Genomic DNA, 26,510 nt, shown 5'->3' on the forward strand with positions numbered 1-26,510 from the left:
GGCTTGTAAGTCCACAGCGTAGGCCCGGCTGATTGAGGTGGAGTCGGAGGGACAAGAGCACCCGGTGGAGCCGCAAGGCTGAGGGGCTCTGGTAGAGCAGAGGGTGGGAGGAGCCCAAGGCAGAGTCAACAGGTGGATAGGCAGAGGTGCAGTGAAGGGATCAGCGGACGGAGGCGGAGCTGAAGGACCTGAAACTTCTCCAGGGCACAAGGCATCAGAGGGAGAGGCAACCAGCTGAAGTGAGGCTGAAGGAGTCTTCATATGAGGATGATGAAACAATTCGGTTCTCATACAGGATAATAACACAGGCATTTAGGGCTGGGCGATATTTAAAAAAAAAAAAAAATTATATCTCGATATTGTCAACATTTTTATGATATTCGATATACATCTTGATATGTTTGCAATTGCTTTTAAATAAAAATGTTCTCACTCAATTTTGTGTCATTTCATTCCCTAAAGAGATACACTACTGTGTTTACCTGAATACTCGCTAAGACATGCATTTTTACATTTGTTTGACCATTGAAACCTAATAATCCACGAAAGAACTGGATCGCGATCGAATGGATGTCTGAAAGGCACGTGCGCGCGCTTCAGGTCAGAGTCTGGCAGCGCGAGCACGTCCCAGATTATTTCTCTCATGCACACGTTTCTGTTGCTTCCTTTGTCATGCGCTGCGCGTATATATTTAACTCTTTTGCTTCCAGTGTTTAGCGAACAGTGGAAGCAGCCCTCTGTGCTATCTGGTAACGTTTTTTGGGAAAGTATGCATGTTGAATTTGAAATATTCGATATTCATGATATTTTCAAATTTGACATCGTCGTCAAAATTATTGCGATATTATCGCTAATATTCTATATATCGCCCAGCCCTACTGGCAATATACTGTCCTGAATCAGTGATGATGAGGAGAGTACAGATAACTGGGATAGGGTGGGAAATAGTGCCTCCTCTATTAGTCCTCGTTGTCCACCTGCACCAAAATTCCTTCTGCTGTGTTGTTGCTGGCTCATATCCCCGTCAGACTCACATCACAGTCTGTTTACTTCTGACGGGCAGACACTCTCTGTCTGCTCCCTGGGATCCATCAGCTCCTGCTCCGTCGGATGTCGTCGGATGTCATCGGCCATAACAACATCTCGGCTTCCCCCTCCGTTTACTCCACCGTGGGCTGTCATACCTGCTGTGATCTTGGTCTGCATAAGCGGGCATCATCCATAATCGCCGTCTGGGTTTCGTCGTCCTCCCGTCACCATCCTTTTGCCGCGTCCTCATCCACCTCCTAAGCCACCTCCTTCTCCTCTCCACGCCGTGATAATGCGCCTTCCAGTAGGGGGGCGTTCTGTCACTTATTCAGTTGTATTTATTCTTTAGTTTTGTTTAATAGACTTTCAGTTTGTTTTAATTAGTCACATGTGTTCCTTTGTTTGAGTTTCCCCACTATGCATCAGTTTCCATGGACACTAATCAACATAACACCTAATTGACCATAACACCTAACACCTAGTTTTTATTAAATTAATGTCTTTACTGAATACAATTATTAATATAATACTTATTTTATTGAACTTATTTACTAAATTATTTAACCTAAAATGTATAAAAAATTATATTGTTTATTTTTTATATATAGTTTATCTTAAATTTTACATCTTAAAGAAAATCTTACCCATATTCCAAATTTAAGCAATAATGGATGAGTGTACTGGAAAATAAGGCAAAATCCTGATTAGGAGATGTTTGTGCCTTATTTCTTTAAATTTTTTTTACAATATATCTATATATATTTAAAAAAAAAAAAAAAACTAAGGATGTCATTTTACATAATTTGATAATTTTGTGCAAATTGTGCTGGTGTGCTGCCTTTTAATACAGAACAATTTTCTGGAATGACTATGATTAAACAGAAAGCTAGATGCCAGGTCAGGTTTTTTTCTTTTTTTCTTTTTTTTATCTGACAGTGCATCAGTTTTTGCAGTACGGTAAACAGTCTAGTGTTCTCTGATGACAGATTGCATTCACCAAGCCTATACAAGAAACAATTTGTCTTTAAAGCAATCTGCCTTATGACGCATTTGATGTTTTTTTGTTCTCAGATTGTGTTACAAAACCTAAACTCTTGGACTCAAAGTGCTTATTCAGCACATAAAGGAACCATTTCATATCCCACAGTCAATTCTACACCTGCTATTCTCTGCATTTCACTGCTTCTGCCAGCAGAGGGCCAAATAATCAACTGATATGACCCCATGCTGGCAAAGTCCTTAAATGGCCCTAACGTGTCTCAACCGCTTTACACTCTCAATAAAGCAATCATAATTCACATATTCTCTCTGCTAAATTAAATTTCTTGAGCTCCTATTAAGGGGCTTTTGGTAAGTCTTATTACACAATAAATTACAATTTCAAGAGATGATCCAAAAAGGCATTTAACATGTTATTAAAGGAGCACAATGCATTGAATTGATGAGCTCTGCAATACAGATTTAACACACGTGCATAATTATTACCATATTATGCACAATAATTATCAGACTTTTTGCACTGGCCCTACCAGTAAAAATATTTGGTCTCTAACTGAATTTCAAAGTCCAGCTAAAAATGTGATGAAATCATATTTTACATATTAAAGAAATCAATGGAACATTGGAAGGTGTTCTGAGAATTTACTGACCATTGAATGATTTTTAGAGCACACTGTTGCATTAAGGTTATGTCAGCATTTCTACTTTGTCATGTTAAGCAACAAGATAGGAATCCTGTTTAAACAGACCGTCAAAATCTCTCCCTGAAATAAGAATCTAATAGACAAATTATATTGGATTGCTGGCCTTTAATCTTTAACTAATGATGCCTGAGCATTTGTTTGCTATGCTTGGAATAATGGTGCATTCCATTTTTCCTTGGGTGTGGGAAATTCTTAGGCCCCAGTAGAAATTTTTTACTCAAGTAAGATTTGTGGGGAATGTGCTACAGAATCCAATATGGCTGCTAAGTGTATCAACCATACTGAAACAGTGGTAAAATATGTTTATTTTTTGTTTATTTTTATATATATATATATATATATATATATATATATATATATATATATATATATATATATATATATATATATATATATATATATATATATATATATATATATATATATATATATTGTTGGTTTAACTTAAAACGTAGTAACCTGGTTGAGTTCATTGAAATATTTTTTTAGTTAATACACTGAAGAAAATTGATTTAATAAATAGAAACTCAAAACGTACATTTTATCTGAACCACACAAATATTTATTTTGTTTGTTTGTGATAAATCATGAAAATAGCACAAATTGGCACGTTTCACTGCATTATTACAATAAAACACAATTACGCAATATGCTTACTAAATTTTTGAGTAAAGGGTGATTTCAATTCTCAAAAATGTTCATTGTATTAACTCCAATTTTTAATTTCAATGAACTCAAAATTTTAAGGCAACCAGGTAACTTACTTTTTAAATATTTTTTTACAGTGTACGGTCTGTCTGTGTCTCAATAAACGCAGTCTACACAGTTCAACCTCTATTTGTGGACATGATACTTCACCATTATCTGTGCAAAAACCCCTTTTTTATGTGTTGTATTCTGAAAGAGCAAGCACAGCAAAGATTTTCCTGGACGTGTCCATCTTAGTTTTCTAACTAAGTCCCCTCAGGTGGGAAGTATTCCCATGTAAATGGAATGCAGGAAAATTAAGGTCTAGAGTTACATTTTGCAGATACTTGTACCTGAGCTGGTAACTTTAAAAGGAAAGTGAAACAAATGGAAAAAGGCAAACTGGTAAAAGACTGATAGAAACTTTTTAGCAATGATTCACTGGATACGGAACATTGCACACAAGCGGTTTTTGTACGGGCAACACGCAAAGAGTGCAAGTCGAGCCTGAATTCAATAGCCTCAGGAAAGTGAGACCAAATCAGCAAGGGAGAAAAAAACAGCATTTGTATTTGATTCAGTGATATAAACAGGGGAAGTACCATGTGTGTGCTCTCTCTCTCAGGGTTCCGCCCCTGGCAGCACTGAAGTGCACATGTTAAAGAGCATGCTTTTACTCCTTTCCTAACCTCGCTCCTCCGACTGTGATGTTGAGGGGAAAGTGGGCGGGCTCCTTTTCTGAACTGATCTGCCGGCTTTACCAATCAGAAAGAATCCTCCACCCTCCCTTCCAGCCCTCTCCTGCATCCCTCCACCTCCTATCTCGCTGTGCGCACTGTATGCGTGCACACACAGGGGCAGTGAAAAGTGCGGGGCAGGGGACAACGAGAAGGAAAAAAAAACAAAAACAAAAAAAACAGGAGCAGCTTCTGTTTTTTTTCTTTCAAACGCATTCCCGCTTCACCATTACGAGCGAACAGGCAGCCTAGCTTATAAAAACCTGTGTTGAGTGTGCACACACACACACTCTGGCACTCGCTGTCGAGAAGGATCAACTCAGAGCAGCTTCTCCCGCGGCACCTGATATACTTGCGCACAGAAGGTGGACTTGAGAAAAAAAGTGGTCTGCTCTGAGATCAGGTGGAGGAGAACCTGTCACAGGTACCGTCTGACTCCCCCGTGGGGAACTTAACCTGCCTGATGTCAAACGAGGAGTGCCGTTCGCCCATCGGCCTGGACTGCTGCAGCTGCTGTCTGGATCTGGCCAATGGCTGCGAGCCTGAGCCGGGCCAAGCGGGCCACCCGAGCCTGGGCAGTCCCACGTCAGTCAACCACTTCAGACAGCTCCGAGACCAGCTTCACTTTCAGAACCTAAACACAGATAAGCTCAACAACATCATGAGACAGGACTCACTGGAGTCGGTGGTCCGGGACCCCTGTTACCTGCTCAACGAGGGCATCTGCAACAGCAACATCGACCAAACCATGCTGTCCATACTGTTGTTCTTCCACAGGTATGTGAATTAACTCACAGCAAGCACATGCATCACACACCTGCTCTTGCACGCGCGACTAGCTCAGGTCATAAAAAGCGTAAACGTTTCTGCCAGAGCTGTGATTGCTCACCAATGTCAGCAAGATTCTGTGGTTTTCACTTATGTAATCCCAGCCACTTCTTCACTATTAATTATAAGTTAATAATTAAAGTATGATGTTAAGTGATTTTGTTTTTGGTAACGTTATTGTGTAGTTTGAACCAAGTCTCATGCACATTTGAGTTAGTTTTAATTCATCACTTACTAATTGCCAACCACCAGCCAACACCAATAAAGGTTACACAATCTCAATTCAAACACTGAACACTAGTTATTTACACTTCCTGATAAAATTCACGATTAATGACCATGCTCGACTGTGTTATTTAAGAACAGGGTGGCTCACGGTCTCAGCAGGGTTTCTGGAATGTGTAGATTGGTATGAAAAACATGCCTTCGCGCATGCAGCTTAAGAGGATCTTGAGGCAGTTCTCACTTCTTAAATACTCCCCATTCTTTGCGACTCATCAGGTACATGCAATGATTTTGTGCAAATATTCTACACATGCTCCATTTTTTTTTTGAATGCAGAAAGTGCATGTGAATTTTTGTCCTCAACCAGTCTGATTTGCAAAACACCCATTCATTTACAAACTATGGGCAATTTACATACCATTCTGGTAAAGTCTTTCACCCCATAGCTGAAGTATGCAGCAAAACAAATTCCTTTCCAGGTAATATGCATGTTTATAAAATGTAATGGGCGAAGGACTTTCCAAAACAACCCCGGATGCATCGAAATCTCATAAACCATTTGCTTCAATCTAATGTCTGACAGTGTGTATACGTAATGCTGAATTTTGGAACAAGCCGATTTTATGTACAACAGCATATTAAACTGTCAACAAGTGGATTGCAAGCTGTCCAGAGCAGGTATTTAGCAAAAGTGTCTAATCAGGATCAAGCTCACAGCACATTTTTCAATGAAACCAAGCACTCCAAACTGAAAATCAACATATATGGACATCAGGGTAGTTTGTTAAAATCCAATAGTGTTTGAAATGTTTAGTCTGCGAGAGAATTAGAGATGTGGCCTATAGTGGGGGGGGGGGGGGGGGGGGGAATGGTCAGCTGAAGCCAGGTAAGGGGGCTATTACAAAAAGTTGACATTTACAGATAATAGGAATGCATTTGATATGCTGTTATAATGCGCATCATGTCAATCTAGCAGAGTTGTTGTTTATTATGCTTATAGCCAGCCTGTCATACTGTCTTATGTAACATTTGACAGTAATTGCTTGTCTACTGTTTTCTGTCATAGAAAGACACTTGCTCATTTTGACTGTAGTAATAATAGTAAAATGATTTAATTCCATCAAGATATCAAATAATCAGCAATAATTTTTACTCTGGGATATAAAATCCACATTTTAAATGGCTATTATACAATAAATAAAACATCATAATCTGAATGACTAATGAAAGGAGCACGGCATAGTAAAGAGACCTTTGCATATCAAAGATATATATATAAAAAATAACTGTTGTATCTCAAGCTATTGCATTTAAAAGGTAAGGCTGTCAAATTACCTAAATTTGTAATTAATTTAACTGTTATGTAGATTAATTAATCACAATAACAAAAAACAAATAAATAATAATTATCAACCCGTTCTCACTCCCAAGGCGTCAAAATCCGAAGCATGGTCAAGTGCCTTCCGCGTTACAATGAAGACGCTAAAGGCGTCTGTGGCGTTATTTTTCGATGCGCTGGGTGCTCCATTCATTTCAATGATAAACCTTTGGCGTCATACACAGACGCATTTAATTCTTTGCGTTTGTAAAACCAGACATGATTTGATTAATATTTAAAGGCTACTTTTATATTTTGGAGCAACTAACCCAACTCCTACACTAAACCTTCCCATATCTTAACAATATAAAACACATACCAGGCAAATAAATGTACAGTCACAAGTAGCCTATTTATTGCAAAAACTGACCAAAACAGTATAAAAGTATTAACTCATGTTGCATTCCAAGTCTTCTGAAGTCATACGATGTCTTCATGTGAAGAACTGAGTTGATCTTGATGTTTTAATCGCTGAAATGATGATCCCGCTGCCCTGTGAACAAACTTATTCATATCTCATTCAAATAATTAAAAAACTCCTGAGCATGACGCAATCGGTCACAAGACACACGAGAGCTAAATCAGCCAATGACATTTTACAATCAATGCTGATGTAATGACGCAATTGGTCACAAGACATACGAGAGCCAATGACATTTCACTATGAAATATGACGTAACAGGCGGCAATATTTGAAATTTGTTGTGTTCATGATCTTCGGCGGATGGAGATGCTGATCGCTTTTGGGGATTTTCTTCATACAAATCAATCATTTGGCCTCGGAAAACTTGGATTATTTAACTTTTTGAATAACTCGTGGATGCAGTCGTATGTTATATCCTGAGTTTTAATATCATGTTCACACAAATGGGTAGGTTTAGGGATCGGGTGGGGTTGGGTTATGTGTTAAAATGTGTCTAAATGAGCCGGATCTCACGAAAATGCGTATAAATAATACGAGTTTGCAATCTCGTGGAATGTATATGCCAAAATGAGTTTTCGAGTGCATATGATACGCACTTTATGGCGTATTATACATACGAATCCCCCACCCCACCACCCTAAACCTACTCAAGAGCGTGTCATATGTACGACATAAAGTGTGTAAAGTGTGCACGCAAAAAAACGCGTACCATATGCACGCCAAAACTCATTTTGGCGTATACATTCCACGAGATTGCAAACTCGTACTATTTATACGCATGACCATGAGATCGTGTTGGTCTAAATAGCGTAAATAAAATAAATGTAAATGAAATGATGCTTGCTTATTTAATTGAGAATCACATTCCAACATGTCATAATGGCAAAATTATAAACCAATAAAATTTCACCATGACGATAACATTCCCATTCCCAGTGTGTCTGTGTATGACGCCAAAGGTTTCTCATTAAAATGAATGGAGCAGCCAGCGCGTCAAAAAATGACGCCAAGGAGCACCTTTAGCGTCTTCATTGTGACGCGGAAGGCACTTGACCATGCTTCGGATTTTGACGCCTTGGGAGTGAGAACAGGTTGTAATTATAAATAATAATAAAACATTTATATTAAATATATATACTTAAGATGTCCTTCGTGAACTCTAAATTTGATGCAATAAATATTATACAATAAAAATAGATTATTTAGTGGAATCTTATTAATAGCTGTTCTTCCCATAATGCGATAAAGATGTTGCTTAGAATCTAATCTTTTTTTACGACAGGACAATATACTTCTTAACCTCCCTGGGACTCCTCTGAAAGAAGATTCTTGTGTGCCAGTTAATCTTTAATCTTCTTTATCGGGGTGTCCTCAGTTTTATACGTGGCAGTGAAAGGTTACAGTCTACATAATTAGCTTTTCTTTATGAGCCCGGTGTCGGGATGTAAACAGGAGCAGTCTGCATGCGACCTCTGGCCCAATGACACTTCACAGTCTCACTTACTAAATACACAGAGTTCAACTGTCCTCTGTTTTAATATGATCAAATAGCCATTGTTAGTCTGTACACCGACCCGTTCTTGTATTCCATGACAGGAAATGCAATGCTCTTTCGTGTTGGACCGCTCTCTGCCATGGGATATGCTTACCTTCCTTTTGATCCTAGAAATTTTGCCATTCTAGTGTCTTATAGATGAGATTATTCCTTTCCCTCTTCCTTCTACAGTATAATATTTCATTTTTCAAACTTCTTGCAGTGAAGTGCACCTCTTGCAGACTAAATACTGACATATTTGTGCTTGGTCAAAGGTCCTTGACGTCTTGAGAAAGGAACAATATGTTATTGATAGAACAATGATAAGAAAGGTGTGTCTGTTTAAGAGTATGTAGGACACAAAGTAACAGAGGTCATGCCAACAATAATTCCTGTCCACTAAGCCCTCAGACATAATTCTAAAATGCCAGTCTATTTGCTTAATATGCAGATATGTAATCCACATCTCCAGGCATGCAGAGACATGGATCCAGACATGCCAAGCTCATGATCTGCACTATAGTGTCTGGGAGCCAGTGTTATTGGGAATTATCCATGGGGATTTAAATAAAAGGTGTGTTTCTTGTGCCGGGTGAATGGGTGTGATTGCACAATATATTAAAGCGCACTCAGTATTTTATTGCGTTTTTTAATTTATTTTTTATTATTAAACTGTCAGCCCTAATTCAATATATAAAACACCCACACATTAATATTTAAACATACTTGGTGAGCTCTAAATATAGTGCAATACATATGAATATTTGTAGCATATATATTCTTCAGTGAAATCTTTTTTTATGACTCATTTGACTCATCTTAAAAATGGGATAAATGTGTTGCTCAGAATCTGAAAAGAAAGAGAATTGCGAATAAGGCTCTTCACCTGTGCAAAAAAAGGGAAGAAATGTGACTCATAAACATTCATAACTCTTGGGAGCAACGTTCTACTTAACTCACACCCCAGATCCATGTTCAAATGCAGAGTATGAAAAAACTTGCTAAATGCCGTCTACGCCTTCCGAAACATGATGAAAAGAGAACACTGTGCCACCCATCTTGGCCAATGCCCATGTGTGAGATAACATCTGAACCCCCAGCCTTGCACCCTGACCCCAGTATCTCTGACCAAACAGTTTGATTAACAAACACAAGTCAGAACTGCTTGTTCTAAGGCCTCCATCCCTTTAAAATTCTACAGTAAAAGTAAACAATTCTACAATAAAAGTTCAAACTGTAAAGAGTGAAATGATGCAATGGTTTAGGCTACCTTAAGGATCTAAAGGGCATATATGTAAGGGATAATCCACGGCTAGCTGTGCAATGAATGATTTGAATACACTCCACGGGTGGTTCCTCCATGTCGTGCATTAAAGGTGGGGTAAGTGTTATTTCAAAACCGTTTTAGAAAAAGGACTCGGGCGAGTGGAATAAGAAAACTTGTAGCCAATCAGCAGGTAAGGGGCGTGTCTATGGTGAGAAGAGAGGTTCAGTGCGCATCATTATTCAAAACACACGAGTCACACAGGGCGGACATTAGCCAAGAAAGAACTAATATAGGCTTTGCTTGTTTGTCCATTTGCGATCGTATTGTTGCTGACCCGTTCATTTCCACACCGTATGGAGCATCTAAATCCCCTCAGTGTTTCAAGGTTTCAAGCGTCAGCACACAAAATGTGTCCAACAGGTAAGATACTATACTCCTAATATACCGGTATGTTTGTTTCCTCTTTTCATCTATGTAACCCATCCGGTCATAATTGTAATATGTCATTAGCTGGGCTATCAAGATTATGCTAACGTTATCGAGTTGTTCATGAGAATGGTTTGTGTTTTGTGATCGCTATATCTCTAATCTTGTCATAATTGTAATATGTCGTTAGCTGGACTGTCTGCTCGTGTTCTATCGAGTTGTTCATGAGAACGGTTTGTGTTTTTGTGATGGAAGGGGTGACCTTTTCATTGAATATTCGACCTGGATTAGTTACACACAGATTCTACCATAGTCGTTGCCTGGGTTACGTATGTGTGGGGCGGAGCTATCACAATAGGGCCGAGACCCTTTTTGGGGGTAGGGGCGTGTTTGTTTTGGTGATTTGAAATATCAACAACGGTTACCAGATAGCACATACCCCACCTTTAAAGTCCTCATTAAATCAAAATCTTATTTACTTTGTTGTCACGTATTACAGGTCTTAGGGTGAACAATTAATCCGTGCAAGTTAATACAAAGAACAAAATGGTTTGCCGTGGTAATCTTTAATTAAAATCTGAAAAGTTACTTCCGGTCTGGAAACTGCGTTTCTTCTCAGCTGATGTCTGATGTTTGACGGCTTGCGTTTTAAAATGCGTAACCACTCCCCTCCAACCGTTCGTCTGCTATGAGCGAAAGATTGAGAGGAGAAGCGCTGAGGTAAAACCCTGCCCTCTGTTCGATTTTCCGTTTCACTTGGAAATATGTCACAGCACTGAAGAAATCTCACTCGCTACTTCCTGTTCACTGGGACTTTAAGAAAGGGATATCCACGGCTAGCTGTGCCTTAAACAATTTTAATGAACAACGTGGAGGCAAAAAGTAAAAAATGCCAGACACGAATCAGTCGTTTAATGAATTTAATTAAAATCGTTTAATTGATTATTCCGCTTATACCATGGCCAATGGCCAGCATTGACAACTTAAAGCTGTTACTGATTTTTGCAGAGCAATATTTGACCAGATGGGTAAAATTGACAGTTATTTTTGTGTGTGCACAGCACAATCTCTGTGCGAGTGCACACTTCAATGAAAACAGCACATACTAACTGTGCATTAAACGTTTTTATTGCACACCTTCCAGCCAATCAGAATCGAGTATTCAGACAGACCATGGTATAAAATCATTTAATGCACAGCCGGCCATGGATTATCCCGCTTATACCATGGATATTTGCCAGCATTGACAACTTGACAGCTGTTATTGATGTGATCGGAAGTTGTGTTATTTTCTTCAGTTACAGATCGATACGGTGGCATTTTGGACACTTTAATCAGGCACATATACAGTAGTGCGTAAGGTTACATTAATTTTAATGAATAAATAATAGCACTTATTTTAACCTGTTAGGCTGCATCCCCACTGTTGAAAAAATCATAAGAAATGCATACACTGTAAAAAAATATTGTTGGCTTAACTTAAATTTTTTTTTTAGTTAATTGAAATGAATTGAGTTGATACAATGAAGGAAATTTGTTTAATAAATAGAAACCTCTCGGTTACGTATGTAACGTCTCGGTTACGTATGTAACCCTCGTTCCCTGAAGGAGGGAACGGAGACATACGTCGAACGTGACCGACTGAAAGGGAACTCAAAATATTATTGCATCTGAACCACATAAAGATGTGATAAATCATGAAAATAGCACAATTTGTCATGATTCACTGCTTCGTCACAAATAACACACACAATTAGCCAATATGCTTACAAAATCTTTTAATAATATTTGAATAAAGGTTGTCGAAATTTCAGTGAACTCAAAATTTTAAGGCAACCTGGTAACTTATTTTTAAAATATTTTTTTGACAATGGACTCAGACTAAAAAATATACAGTTCATGAATCCTTTGCACTTAAAGCATTAGTTTGGTCTCATTTGAAAGCAGACACTTGGCAGTTTACTGTAAAGTCAAAATTATAATTATTTTTATTATCAAAAATAGCTATAATAAGCTTCAAAGTTTTGTTAATCAAGAGATGGGTGTAAATTCAGAGTCTCTCTCTATACTAATGACGATTGTGAGTTTAATTACTTCAAAACCAGCAATGTGGCTGATCAATGTAAGCGTTGATACATTTTTGTGCTCTTGAATGTCGATGTGTGCGCAGTGCGCTCGATAATCAAGTCACCACTAAAATCGGCACCACCTTTCGCCCCCACTAGCAATGGCCCTGGACGTATGCTTGTGTGTGCTTTAAGGAAAACAGCACATTAAAATAGAACGGTGATTTTACTGACTTTAAAATACCAGTGCATTAAATGATTGTATTGCTAAGCTACACTCACACATACAAAGTCACGCGTATGTCTGCACACTTCGTCTCCAGTCAGCATGAAAAGGACCCACTACTAATAAAAGGCATCCAGCACATCACATGAGGAAAGAGAGCTAATGTTCACCACATGAGAGCTCGAGCTTTTTGTTCTTTCTCAAGATGTTGAGGACTTGTTGAAGCAGAGACTTGAGGAATCCCTATCAATATACGCAAGTAGTACTGATGTTCCAAAAAATACTCTTTAATAACAATGAACCTCTGTGCACTGCCAAGTCTAGGGCAGAGGACAAAAACATATGAAAAGATGAAACTCTTTTGCGAGAGATCCTCCTAAAGCCTGCAGGATATTTTCCGGAAGGGAACACACAGCAGACCGTTACATAAAAGTTCTGGGGTCATGAGGGTTTCTGTGGTTTTGGCTGAGTGGTCTTTCTTTTAAAGTTGTTTTGAGAACGTCAGGCTGATTCTGCACTATAAGCGTGAAGAAATCAAGGCTTTGAGAAACCCCAGGCCTGGAACCTCTGAGCATGATTCCCAACAATCCCTGGCTCTCCGCGGCCTTACTGGCCTATTTATTATAAAGAAGATCAGCTTAGACACACATGTACATTACACCGCATTCTGAAGACATGCTGACCATTCCCAGCTGTGTCAACAGGAGCAGGAACACTTTCATAAGACTTCTGTTTCAAAAGAATAGTAGTAATTTAAATGCTGGTTTTATCAGATTTCCATACCATGAAAAGCGAATAATCAGAGACAATGTGGAAAATTACCCATGGACTGCAAAGCTGTGATATAACTTTTAGTTAGTACCAGTGCAGCGCCTACCTCTTTGAATGGGAAACATCAAATTCTCCAAAACTTACGATTACATTTCATATTTTGAAATCACCAAAGAAATCTGACAACAACTATCTCATACATTTAGTTGCTAAACGTGCAATGTAAAGCGTCTCCGAATACTAGCGGTTTCTATGACCCAGAGCTTCTAACAGCAGCTGCAGTGACGCAATGACTTTACTAATCAATGAATGGCTCTTTCATTTCAATGGCAGGGCTTATTCGCCATATTGAGCGATGCACATTTTCCCGTTCATAAGTAATCAGACTGCACTATATATTTTTTTAGTATACTTTGTTAGTACTCATATACTGTCTAACAGCACTGGGATGAGCAGTCTAAGTTTGGCTGAATAAGAAATAGCATATTCTAGTTTTTCTGCCATATTTGCATGCTTTGTGGTATGCTTTTCTGAATTATTAAGAGTAGTATGCTGTGTTGAATTCAGCCTCTATGAAACATAGATTTGCATGAATTGGTTTGGTAATGTGAAAGCTATCATGTGTAGACTGCGGAATCAAGCCTGAGATAAGACCACCTGATTTTAGGGGTGATGATGACTTCACTTTAGATATGAACATGCCAAAAAAAGTCAGTTTGCGCACAACACCCATCATTCATGATGTAGGCCTTTGTTTGTATTGACACGAGATCAACAGAAATGCACTGGGATTTGATCGAGTCAACCAGACCAAGGGAATCAGATTCAGAACACAGCAAACATGACGAAGATTCAGTGAATCATTGACCATTCAATAAACAGATTCATTTAAAAACATTTAGCTGATTTCCTGCCATAGACAGTTTTATTTTTGTATTAGTATGCTAGTATGCAGTTACAAATTGATTTATTCAAGTGGTTTTATGAAACAAGGATTGATTCATCAAAATGAAAATGATTCATTCAAAAACACTGATTCAAACACCATTACTTGTGTATCTGAGACTCAATGGCTTGTTTGCAAAATATGGAGGCCTTGTTTGGAACCTAAAGTTACATGATGGTGGAGAGAAAAAAGTAAAAATGATAAGTTAATGCTTATGCGTTCCCCTGAGAAACTTTGCTATTGTTCCGAAATGTTTGTGTTCCTCTGAGAAACGTTGCATTCGCTCGCAAACTTTTTGAGTTCTTTGCGGGTGAACACAGTTCTCTGGGGGAGCACAAAAGTTTTGCAAGAGCAAAACATGCAAAACAAACAACATTGTTTTTCACTCCCATCTATTTTTTCCCCGCCATCACCTTGTCTTAGCCACCTTAGGGGCTTCATATGAACCATTTGTTACTGAACATAGAGCTAAAGTAACAATAGTGCTTAAAAATATAAGCTACTCAACATTACTTTTGTGCTTTTGGTCAACCTTGGTTGTGTTTAAATGTGCTCCACTGTAAAAAATTATTTAGCAAAAAAGTTACCTGGTTGCCTTAAAATTTTGAGTTCATTGAAATTAAAATTTTGAGTTAATACAATGAACATTTTTTGAGATTTGACAACCTTTATTAAAATGTTATTAAAATATTTTGTAAGCATATTGGGTAATTGTGTAATTGTGTGTGTTTTATTTCTGATGACGCAGTGAAACATGCCAAATAGTGCTATTTTCATGATTTATCAATTTTTCTTATGTGGTTCAGATACAAAAAATGTTTTGAGTTTCCATTTAACAAACTTCCTTCATTGTATCAACTCAAATTTTTAATTTCAATTAACTCTAAATTTTAAGGCAACCAGGTTACAAAAACTAACACTTTTTTACAGTGTATAAATAAAAATTGATTGAATTGATTGATTATGTTTATTAAACTTTTGTTTAAAGCGAAATCACTGGAAATCCTGCCGTTGGACTGAATTGCTGTGATTTATTGTGGCCAAACCGAGCTCTTAGGTGTGACATTGTTCATGCGTATTTATTAATGTTGTTTTAAATGAAGAAGAGTGAATGGTGAAAAGCAATACAAGTATTTCACCCGCTTAGATCACGTGCCATCAATTTTCCCCTTCATAAACATAAAACCTACTGAATTGATGATATTGATAATTATTTAAATGAGATGCAGTCTTTTGAATGTAGCACATGCGATGCATTCTGTCGCGCAGCTGGTCTGAAAATTAAACCTCCATTGAGCTCGTGCTGTGAGAACAAGTCATTTGCAAAGAGGATTCTGATTATGAGTTCACACGCAGTTCTGAATGTAGCGAGCGCTATCCTCAACGCAAGCTGGTTGTAATAAATGGCTTGCAGACAGTAGATGGGGTGCTGTAATAAAATGCAACAGGTGGATCAAGTTTCACAACGGTTTAACAGGTCAGTTGTCTTCATGGCAGAGGCTTGTTCGGTAATTTACTTGTCATAGTCAGACAAACACGCACAGAGGTGTATAATATCCATTTAATTGGCTGACTGAAAAGCAGCATTGTTGTGACTGGACTGGTGGAGAGTTGACAGTAAGCCAGAGGCTGGGGGCGAGCCCAGGCTTTGTTGTCTGGTATAAGGTGCTCCTATTCCCAGAAGGAGGGTTCAGGGTACTGACAGGCACTGTCTGCAAGCCCACCCAACACTGGCATTCACTCATCCAGAGCGGCCATGTGTAGCCAAAACACAAACATACTTATTGAGGGCACTGGAGTGCCTCTGAGTCCATGACCTGGGACAAAGGGCTAAATGTTTAGACAGGCTAATAAAGAGACATTGTGCTGTTATTTAATCTAACAGGGACCTTAATGTCACTGACAATCATGTGATATAAATATTGGCTAATAAGGCTACACTGTCATGGTGGCATTTGTAAATTAAAGGGCACCCATTATGCAAAATTCACTTTCATGGTTTTTGAACAAAAATGTGTGTTGGCAGTGTGTGTACACAACTATAATTGTACAAATCCACCCACTGCTTTTTTAAATCCTCAAAAATCAGAACAAACCGTTTGCAGATTCCTGGAAAAGTTACATCACATGTCACAGACCCCAGAAGTTGATGGACACTCTATATTAGCATAGCTCTGCCCTTTAGAGAGCTGTACACAGTCAGCCATGTTTATCCCCTCACCAGTGCATTTAACAGAAGCATTCATGTAAGAAATGTGTTCTTAATAAAGCTACAAAAGTTATTTATTCAAGAGCCATGAATGATTTTCTGTTTATCTTTTGTTATTTAATTCATATTAACAGTAGGTACTGTATATTACACTGCTTTCACTTTAGTAATGGTATACAGATCTAATATACACACGGGATTTCTGTACTTGCTGCATACGTGCACATTCATAACCAACTGTTTTCATGTGAACTTTCGGTGTTTATGACAACCTTATATATATTTGACAGTTTAATTGCAATAACACATAAAAGATGATTAGTGTAGTTTAATAGCCTACTCACAGAAACACCAACATCCAGCTATATGTGTGTATGCATCGGGTGTGTGTGCTCAAGGTGAGAGCAAAGGCTGTTAGGTTGAGAGTGATATGGCTTTAAAACGCATGCAGATGATATTATTTCATGATGATGAAGAACTGCAAAGTCACGTGAGCGTGTTCGATAGAAATTATAATCAAAGCGCAGCAGATGTATCATGTTTCAGTTTTTGCTATTTTTGCTCCGCCCTCTATGGTGGGGAGCAGCAGCTCATTTGCATTTAAAGAAGACACACACAAAAAAGCTTTCTCAAACTCAAAAATTTGGATTTCAAAATGGTATATTAAATGATCTGTCAGGAATTTTGATCTGAAACTTCACAGACACACTCTGGGGATACCTGAGACTTATATTACATCTAAAAAGGGACACAATAGCTGCCCTTTAAAAGCTTTTTTAAATGAAGGCTTATTTCAAAAAAGAATGAGAAAGTTAAAATGCATATGTATTGCAAGTCTTCTGAAGCTACTGTATAATTAAAATTATAAATTTTAAATTGTTATTCAATAATCTTAATGTCCAGCTTGCAAAAAAAAAAAAAAAAAAAAAAAATCTACAGTAAGAGTCATTAAGATTTTATATATTAATATAATTTAATTTAATAAAATATGATATTATATTTTTCAAAGATTTCATAAAAATATCAAGCAGCACAACTTTTTTTCAATAATAATAATGATACAAATAAGAAGAAATGTTTCTCAAGTGCCAAATCATTAGAATGATTTCAGAAGGATCATGTGACACTGAAGACTCAACGCGATTACATGTAAATGCGTATAAATAGTACGAGTGTGCAATGTCGTGGAATGTACACGCCAAAACTCATTTTGGCATGCATATGATACGCTGTTTTTCGCGTGCATACGATATGCACTTTATGGCGTGTATATGACACACTTTTGGGTAGGTTTAGGGTGGTGGGGTGGGGTGTTCGTATGTATAATACGCCATAAAATGCGTATCATATGCACGCGAAAAACAGAGTACCATAGACACGCCAAAATTAGTTTTGGCGTATACATTCCACGACATTGCACACTCGTACTATTTATACACATTTTCGTGAGATCCGGCTGGAAGAATTGAGTCTGAATGCTGAAAGCCCACATGAATAAGATATATTTGGACATGTATTAAAATAGAAAACTTTAAAGTTTAAAAGATTATTTTAAAATACAATAATATTTTGCAATATTGAAGTTTTTATTCGTATTTTTAGCATCAAAAGCATAAAAGACAACATTGCAACAACAGCAGAAGTCCCCACCGGGTACTACTCATCTCCACTACAAATAGGAAAAAGAGGATACAATTTGCACAAGCTCACCAAAATGGGATAGTTGAAGACTGGAAAAATATTGCCTGGTCTGATGAGTCTCGATTTCTGTTGAGACATTCAGATGGTAGAGTCAGAATTTGGCGTAAACAGAATGAGAACATGGATCCATCATGCCTTGTTACCACTGTGCAGGCTGGTGGTGGTGGTGTAATGGTGTGGGGGATGTTTTCTTGGCACACTTTAGGCCTCTTAGTGCCAATTGGGCATCGTTTAAATGCCACGGCCTACCTGAGCAATGTTTCTGACCATGTCCATCCCTTTATGACCACCATCTACCCATCCTCTGATGGCTACTTCCAGCAGGATAATGCACCATGTCACAAAGCTTGAATCATTTCAAATTGGTTTCTTAAACATGACAATGAGTTCACTGTACTAAAATGGCCCCCAAGTCACCAGATCTCAACCCAATAGAGCATCTTTGGGATGTGGTGGAACGGGAGCTTCGTGCCCTGGATGTGCATCCCACAAATCTCAATCAACTGCAAGATGCTATCCTATCAATATGAGCCAACATTTCTAAAGAATGCTTTCAGCACCTTGTTGAATCAATGCCCCGTAGAATTAAGGCAGTTCTGAAGGTGAAAGGGGGTCAAACACAGTATTAGTATGGTGTTCCTAATAATCCTGTATATTCATTTATTTATTTTTCGGCAGTATCTGCTGGGAGGTAACCTCATGTTTGTTGATTGTGGCAGGCCTTCAATAAAGCAATGTATTACCACAGTATCAGTGAAGAGGTCAGATCAGTTACTTGTGAAATAAAATTGCCCTGCCGGCTTGTGAAATGGCCTCATGGGTTCATGGTTTGTTGACTTGTTAAAACACTCTTCTGGATGGCTTCGGTTGTGTTTACCTCAGGGTAAAACAGCAATCTGATCATGTTGAGACATAATAACGTTTTGATCGCAGACATACAGTACTGTATCCTTAATTTCCCCCAAGGCCAGTTTAATCGAATGTACAGTACACAGCAGCTCAACTGCAGTCAAAAGTGAAAGGACAGTTTCGATTCATGTGATAGTATTCTATTGTGCCATATTTATTATCAATTATTCTATTTGTTTATATTGCATTGAAGTGGAAAGCATCAGAATGAGTTGTTTATATGATGATACAGAGGTCAGCCCTGCAAAAAGTGCTTGCCCTTTATTGTCTTATCTGCTCTCGCCCTGGCAATGACGTCCATTAAGATAATGACAGAACCTGTCAACAGTAGTCTGCCCTCTGCAGCATTTGCCCTTGTTATATCAGCGTCTGGGAGCCCACGTGGGTTGAGCAGAATCTGTACATGACTTAGGCCTTTCTCACACCGCACGCAAAGCAGTGTGCAATTATTTTAGCACCCATATTAACAGATTAGTGTATTCACACTGCCCGCCCTATGAGCAGTGCTGTATATCAGGAACGTGGAAAAGGGTATGAGTAGAGTTACGGTGCTGAGTCTATTTTTTCCACACATATGAGCTGAACGCAGCAGAAAACATGTTGAAATGCACTATAAACCTATTCATCAACATTATCTTCTGTAATATAGGTTTTTATGATGACACATAACATAATAGGGGGAATTAGTCACCCACTGTTGGATCAAAAAATAGGTTTGGCTTGACGTTTCCATACAGAGCTGCTTTAAGTGTGAATGCACAACGGGATCATGCGGTTGTAGTTATGCTTTAGCTTTGCTTTCACACTCGAGTGTGTGGTGGTGTTAAGAGGCTTTAGGCACTGGTATTATACCTTGTCAGATGTGATGTGATAAAGCAATGCTATTTTTTGTCAGTTGCCGAATTTATATGGTGAAATCCTTTAAACATATTATATATTAATATTAAACTATTTATTTATTTATTTATTTATTTATTTATTTATTTATTTATTTATTTATTTATTTATTTATTTATTTATTTATTATAGTGATATAATTAATAATAATAATTATTATTATTAATAATAATAATAATAATAATAATAATAATAATAATAATAATAATAATAATAATAATAATAATTATAATTATAATAACAATAATTAAATTACAGGCAAATTACTTGATTTCTTATCTATTAAATATTATATAAATGTATAAATGTTATATAAATGTTATCATAAAATGTCTTCTGATAGTCTATTAATGTTATTAATATTGATTATTCATGTTTTTATATTTTTACTATATATTTTTAGTATTTTATTTTGTATTAGTATTATTAGTATACTGCTACTACTACTACTACTACTACTACTACTACTACTACTACTACTACTAATAATAATAATAATAATAATAATAATTACTATTATTATTATCGCTATTATTGTTATTATATTAGCAGCAGCAGCAGCAGCAGTAGTAGTAGTAGTAGTAGTAGTAGTAGTAGTAGTAGTAGTTGTATAGCTATACAAATTAGCATAATTATAATAATAATAATTTTATAATTTCAATAATTTTGCTTCAACAAATTACCTGATGTTGAAATGTGTAATGCCATGAAAGACAGACAGACAGAAAAATATATAGATTTAGAAAAAAGTAAGTAAAGTGCAACTTTAAAGACTTTTTTCTTTTCTTTTCACTTTCTAGCACAGTTTATTTGGAGCAAATCTAATGTAGTCTGGCTGATTCAATCATTTTAAACAATATTTTTTTCTTAAATAAAACAAATTTACACCAATTAACCAAGCACATTTTTAGGTTACAGTACCTGGCAAAATATTATCAATGTATATGGTACATCACAGCTATGCTCACTTGTTGTATGGTCAAGAACCCTGCACTGTTGTGCTGTGGACAGAACAGACTTCTATGGAAACATGTCCACTGTGCTAGTCTGAACATTTAACCACGACGAGCCATGGGCTTGTCTTGACAGGGCTGGAACATTTTGTCCTCCAAAACACCTATACGGTGAATGAATCAGCTTGCTATTAGAGCTCATCCCTGTTGGCCTACAGTCCGACATAAGATTCTCCACAGGGTTGCTGTGCAGCATCCAAGCAGGATGTGATAGCTTTACCTATGGACTTTGCTCAGTATTTACCGGTCACATGTTACAAACCAGTGACAAATTGTCTCTGCACTGGAGCGTTGGGCATGTGTACAGCAGGCATCAGCCAAATCTGTGTGCGTGTGGCTACGCAGTGAACAATTTTCAGCCTTAAACAGCCCTTTCACAGTAAACAACTCTCCGTTTTATTTTTTGTAGAGTTGGGCGGCCAATTAAAGGAGCTTGGTTTCTCAAAACACTAGTCTCATGCAACATAACTATAACCATATTTTAAGCAATAAAGCTGAGATTGTTGTGTGGCGTAAAGTTGCCAAACTTGTATTTGGTTGTCCACTTCAGTTAAGAATACGATATCGTAGTATAACGTTGGGAACTTTGAGTCATCCAACACAACATTCAAAGCTTGTCTAATGCATATTATGTACAGTTCATATGAATAGAACTGAGCTTATCTTGATGTTATCTATCAAAATTGTGGAAATGGTATGGATGCCACCCGCATTAACTTCAAAAGATAACATATATGGAGCTGTTTTGTTGCAACAACTCAAAAGCATTTCTTCCCATAACCATGTAATTCATTATAAATGCCAGGCTTGATGAACGAAAGGCACATGTGTTCCCATAAACGCAGAGCTCTTATGTGAAGAGATGCTGACTAACTGCTAAATCTAAACAGATATTACTTACAAGCTTTATTTACGTAGGTTTACCGTTTGTTGACGTCAATTCTCAAAGACAAAGAAGAGCAGAATAAAAAAAAACAACAACACTGATTCATCAGGCTTCCTTTTTTATTGGAACCAACTTGTTTGCATTAACACACAAAGGTAGTTTTTACATAATTAACCTTCCTGCCCTTTTATCGGAAATGATTGGGGCATCTTGGAAACCCTTATAAAGCTCCTTTCCAAGTATCTTTCCATAACATGTCCAAGCCAGTAGACTGCTCTGTCTTTAATTCTTATTGACTCCAACAGTCACTGTGATAAATAACCACGTTCAATCTTGAGTTTCTTGTAAACCGGATGAGGTTGTGCAATCCAGCAATAGCAAAAACAGGTGATTGAATCTACTATTTAAAATTCTAACTTCTATATGTCTTCTACTGAGCCGAAATTTAAACAGCATCTCCTCCTAGACTTTTAAAACTCAGGTCAGACATTCAGACCTTTTGACCCGGTTTGCTCTATCTTTTCAAACTGAACCGACTACAAAACTATGTAAAGTCCCGTATGCGTTCATTGAAGGGGTCAAAACTTTAATACAATGACTCGACTAGAGTATTTAAAGGGGCGATGAATTGAGGAATCAACTTTCCCTTGAGCTTTTGATATATAAAAGGTCACGGTAATATAAGATTATCCTGTAAATTTCAGAGCTGAAACATCCTTTTTTGTCAAAGGCAAGCTTTTATAGACACCAGGCCCAGAAAACGATCGTGTGCTTCATGTCATCACACAGCAAAACCCACCTTTACAGAATGTGTAATTCAGTAGCTCCGCCCACCGACTCATGGAGCTGTTCGGAGCTAACGCACCTCCGTCCGATCAGTCTTTCCTGATCTGGTTACGCATGTGTGTGTGTGTGTGCTTGCGCGGTTCATGCTTATATTGGCCGATCGACCATGTAATGCAGAAATAATATTCCAATGAATCGTGGGTGGAGGAGAAATAAATCGCCCATCAAAACCTAGCGTTCAGAAGACAGCCTCAAAACCAGTGTAGAAAATAGCTTATTACTTATTAATTATGATGTTTTTGAATGTAAAAACCTCACAAACGCCATTAGTTGACCTCAGACAACAGTATAAAAAATAAAAATGCCAGTTTATGACACCTTTAAGCTACATCCACTATGTATATATCGCTAGCAAAGCCTAACAACATGCTAATTCATGTTAACATCATGCTAAAACATGTAAGCAAAATGTGAATTCATGCTAGCAGTGTGTTAAAACATGTTAGTAACATGTTAATTCATGCTAGCAGTGTATTAAAACATGTTAGTAACATGTTAATTCATGCTAGCAGTGTGTTTAATATGTTAGTAACATGTTTCATGCTAACTGTGTTAAACATGTTAGTAACATGTTAATTCATGCTAGCAGTGTGTTAAACATGTTAGTAACATGTTCATTCACGCTAGCAGTGTGTTAAACATGTTAGTAACATGTTAATTCACGCTAGCAATGTGTTAAACATGTTAGTAACATGTTAATTCATGCTAGCAGTGTGTTAAACATGTTAGTAACATGTTAATTCATGCTAGCAGTGTGTTAAACATGTTAGTAGCATGTTAATTCATGCTAGCAGTGTGTTTAACATGTTAGTAACATGTTAATTCATGCTAACAGTGTGTTTAACATGTTAGTAACATGTTAATTCATGCTAACAGTGTGTTAAACATGTTAGTTACATGTTAATTCATGCTAACAGTGTGTTAAACATGTTAGTAACATGTTAATTCATGCTAGCAGTGTGTTAAACATGTTAGTAACATGTTAATTCATGCTAGCAGTGTGTTAAACATGTTAGTAACGTAACATGTTAATTCATGCTAGCAGTGTGTTAAACATGTTAGTAACATGTTAATTCATGCTAGCAGTGTGTTTAACATGTTAGTAACATGTTAATTCATGATAAGAGTGTGTTAAACATGTTAGTAACATGTTAAGTCATGCTAGCAATGTGTTAAACATGTATGTAACATGTTAATCCATGCTAGCATTGTGTTAAACATGTTAGTAGCATGTTAATTCATGCTAGCAGTGTGTTTAACATGTTAGTAACATGTTAATTCATGCTAACAGTGTGTTTAACATGTTAGTAACATGTTAATTCATGCTAACAGTGTGTTAAACATGTTAGTTACATGTTAATTCATGCTAACAGTGTGTTAAACATGTTAGTAACATGTTAATTCATGCTAGCAGTGTGTTAAACATGTTAGTAACATGTTAATTCATGCTAGCAGTGTGTTAAACATGTTAGTAACATGTTAATTCATGCTAGCAGTGTGTTAAACATGTTAGTAACATGTTAATTCATGCTAGCAGTGTGTTAAACATGTAAGTAACATGTTAATCCATGCTAGCAATCTGCTAATTCATGAAAACAACCTGCAATAAAATGTTAACATTAAAATGTATGTTAGCAATATGCTAAAGCCTGCTAATTCAAGTAAGCAACATTGTAAATTATACTAGCAATGCCTTTCTTTCTTTTACTACATTTAAATCTTAAACATCTTTCAAAATGTCATAGAGCTTTGTCAAAGCCGACATCAAAGTTTGTATTAGAGAACTTTACTTAGTTTGAGTTGTCTCATCTTTTGAGCAGTCTGATCTTAAGATCTTATCTGATCTTTAAGGTTGCTTAAAGGGAAAGTTCACCCAGAAATGAAAGTTATACCTGTTAAAGTATCGTATATGAGTCATAAACTATATTCCGAGTCTTCTGAAGTCTGAAGATAGCTTGCGTGGAACAGCTTCAAATTGAAGACATTATTTTTTTAAAGCTTCCATCATAGCTCTCCACAAAACTAGAGAGCTATGATGGAACATAATTTGTTGACTTGAATGATCACTTGTTGTATTTTTATGGTTTGATATGGGTATCAGTTTACTTCAGTGTCTAGAAGTTCAGCCCGATCTCATGCAAATGTGTATCTATAGCACATATTTTATTTATCGTGTGATTTATACGCGTAAATTTGTTTTTACTTGCATATGTTACGGCGTTTTCGAGCGCATATGATAATGCACTTTATAACGTGTTATATGCACGCCCCCCACACCACTAAACCTACCCAATGGGGAGACAATGCGAGCCAAACCCATGAACAAGTTACACTTTGTAAGTTTACAATATCTGCCCTGTTAAATATGCATGTCTAGTGTTAGCATGCAGTTTGTTTTCACATTGTTGCCGTCTTGTGTTGTGCCAATTAATAGAGCCACTAACCACGTTTGCAGCATTCTTTCCACTGACATGTCATGGAATGGATCATCAAGATGAGATGGCCATGCAAGCAAATGCAATTAGACAAATAAGTAAACAGAACAGTGAACTTTGGGACAGGCGAATGTAACTTATGAACGAAGCTCTGCCAAGAAATCTAAGACACTGGGCTCTGGAATGTGAAACATGCTGCTCTCAGACTTGTCCAAAGGGGCAATTGAGTTCTTTTTGGACTTAAACTATAGAGCTGTGGCCCAAATTTGCAATCTCCCAGGGCCTGCAATTTATGATTCATTTGTTAGAGAACCGGCCAACTCTTATGTCCGATAAGAGCAAAGAACATTCTAGTCTTTAGGCTAGGACGTACTTAACTAGAGACAGCATCTGAGGAGGAGATGGGTCGTTCTTAGGAAAATTATTGGGATTTTTCTTTCCCCCATGAGTGTAACCATGTGCCCCTTTGATTGGCATAATCCCAAACTCTCTGGTTTTATATAGGTTAAAAATATATTCATCAAAACAGTTCCTCACTGAGGAAATGTATTTTCCTCCATGTAGCTTTTATAAATATGTACTGAAGTTCCTGTTTTGATTTTCCGGATCTCAGAGAGTACTGTAAAGTTTGGTGTACCAGGTCAAATGGTCAATTGATACAATGTACTTTCACTGTGGATCTACACCTTCACAACTTTTGAGGTAAATTAACAATAGGGGGTTACATGCAGTTAGTATCCCTTCTGATTTTTAAAGGATCTGTTCAGAATGACCGCCAAAGCGACAGATGAGATTCTCACTTAATTAAAGCATATATACCATTCAAAAGTTTTGGGGTTGGTACAATTTTTAAAATTAATTGTTTTTAATGGTTTTGAAATAAGTCTTCAATGCTTACAAAGGCTGCTTTCGTTTTGCTCAAAATAGAGTGAAACAGCAATAGTGTGAAATATTATTACAATTTAACTGTTATATTTCAATATATTTTGATCATCAGCCACTACTCCAGTCCTCAGTGTCACCTAACCTTTCAGAAATCGTTCTGACATGTTGATTTGCATACAAACACTTACAAAGTCACAATGGAATAATTAGTTGTCGTTTAGTTGTTGTAGACAGATGTTTTGCATTGCATTTCCAGAGGTGAATGTACTTAACATCAGTCCAAAGTTCTGGATGAAATCAGAACAGAACATTTATCTTTTCCTCCAAAACAAATATTTATTCTAAAATGAAACGATGCCAATCCAGTATAGCCCGGACACATGGGAATTATTGTGAAGCATACCCATAGCTGTTCATTTTCCCCTTTATTGCTTAAAAAAGTTATGCAAGGCTGACAGAACATATGCTTCCATGGAAAGTTT

General features: G+C 37.2%; 1 protein-coding gene across 1 annotated transcript in view; it reads left to right on the plus strand.

Annotated features, from left to right (window-relative positions):
• The first annotated feature begins 4,261 nt into the window (after positions 1-4,261).
• tsc22d3 (TSC22 domain family, member 3) overlaps positions 4,262-26,510 on the plus strand; it is a 43,238-nt gene continuing 20,989 nt past the window's right edge. The window contains exon 1 of the mRNA XM_067457777.1: positions 4,262-4,933. Within this exon, the coding sequence (XP_067313878.1) occupies positions 4,620-4,933 (314 nt within the window). The 5' untranslated portion in view covers positions 4,262-4,619. The remainder of the gene's footprint in view (positions 4,934-26,510) is intronic.

This window comes from Pseudorasbora parva, chromosome 11 (assembly GCF_024679245.1).
Source record: "Pseudorasbora parva isolate DD20220531a chromosome 11, ASM2467924v1, whole genome shotgun sequence".
Classification (NCBI taxonomy): Eukaryota; Metazoa; Chordata; class Actinopteri; order Cypriniformes; family Gobionidae; genus Pseudorasbora; species Pseudorasbora parva.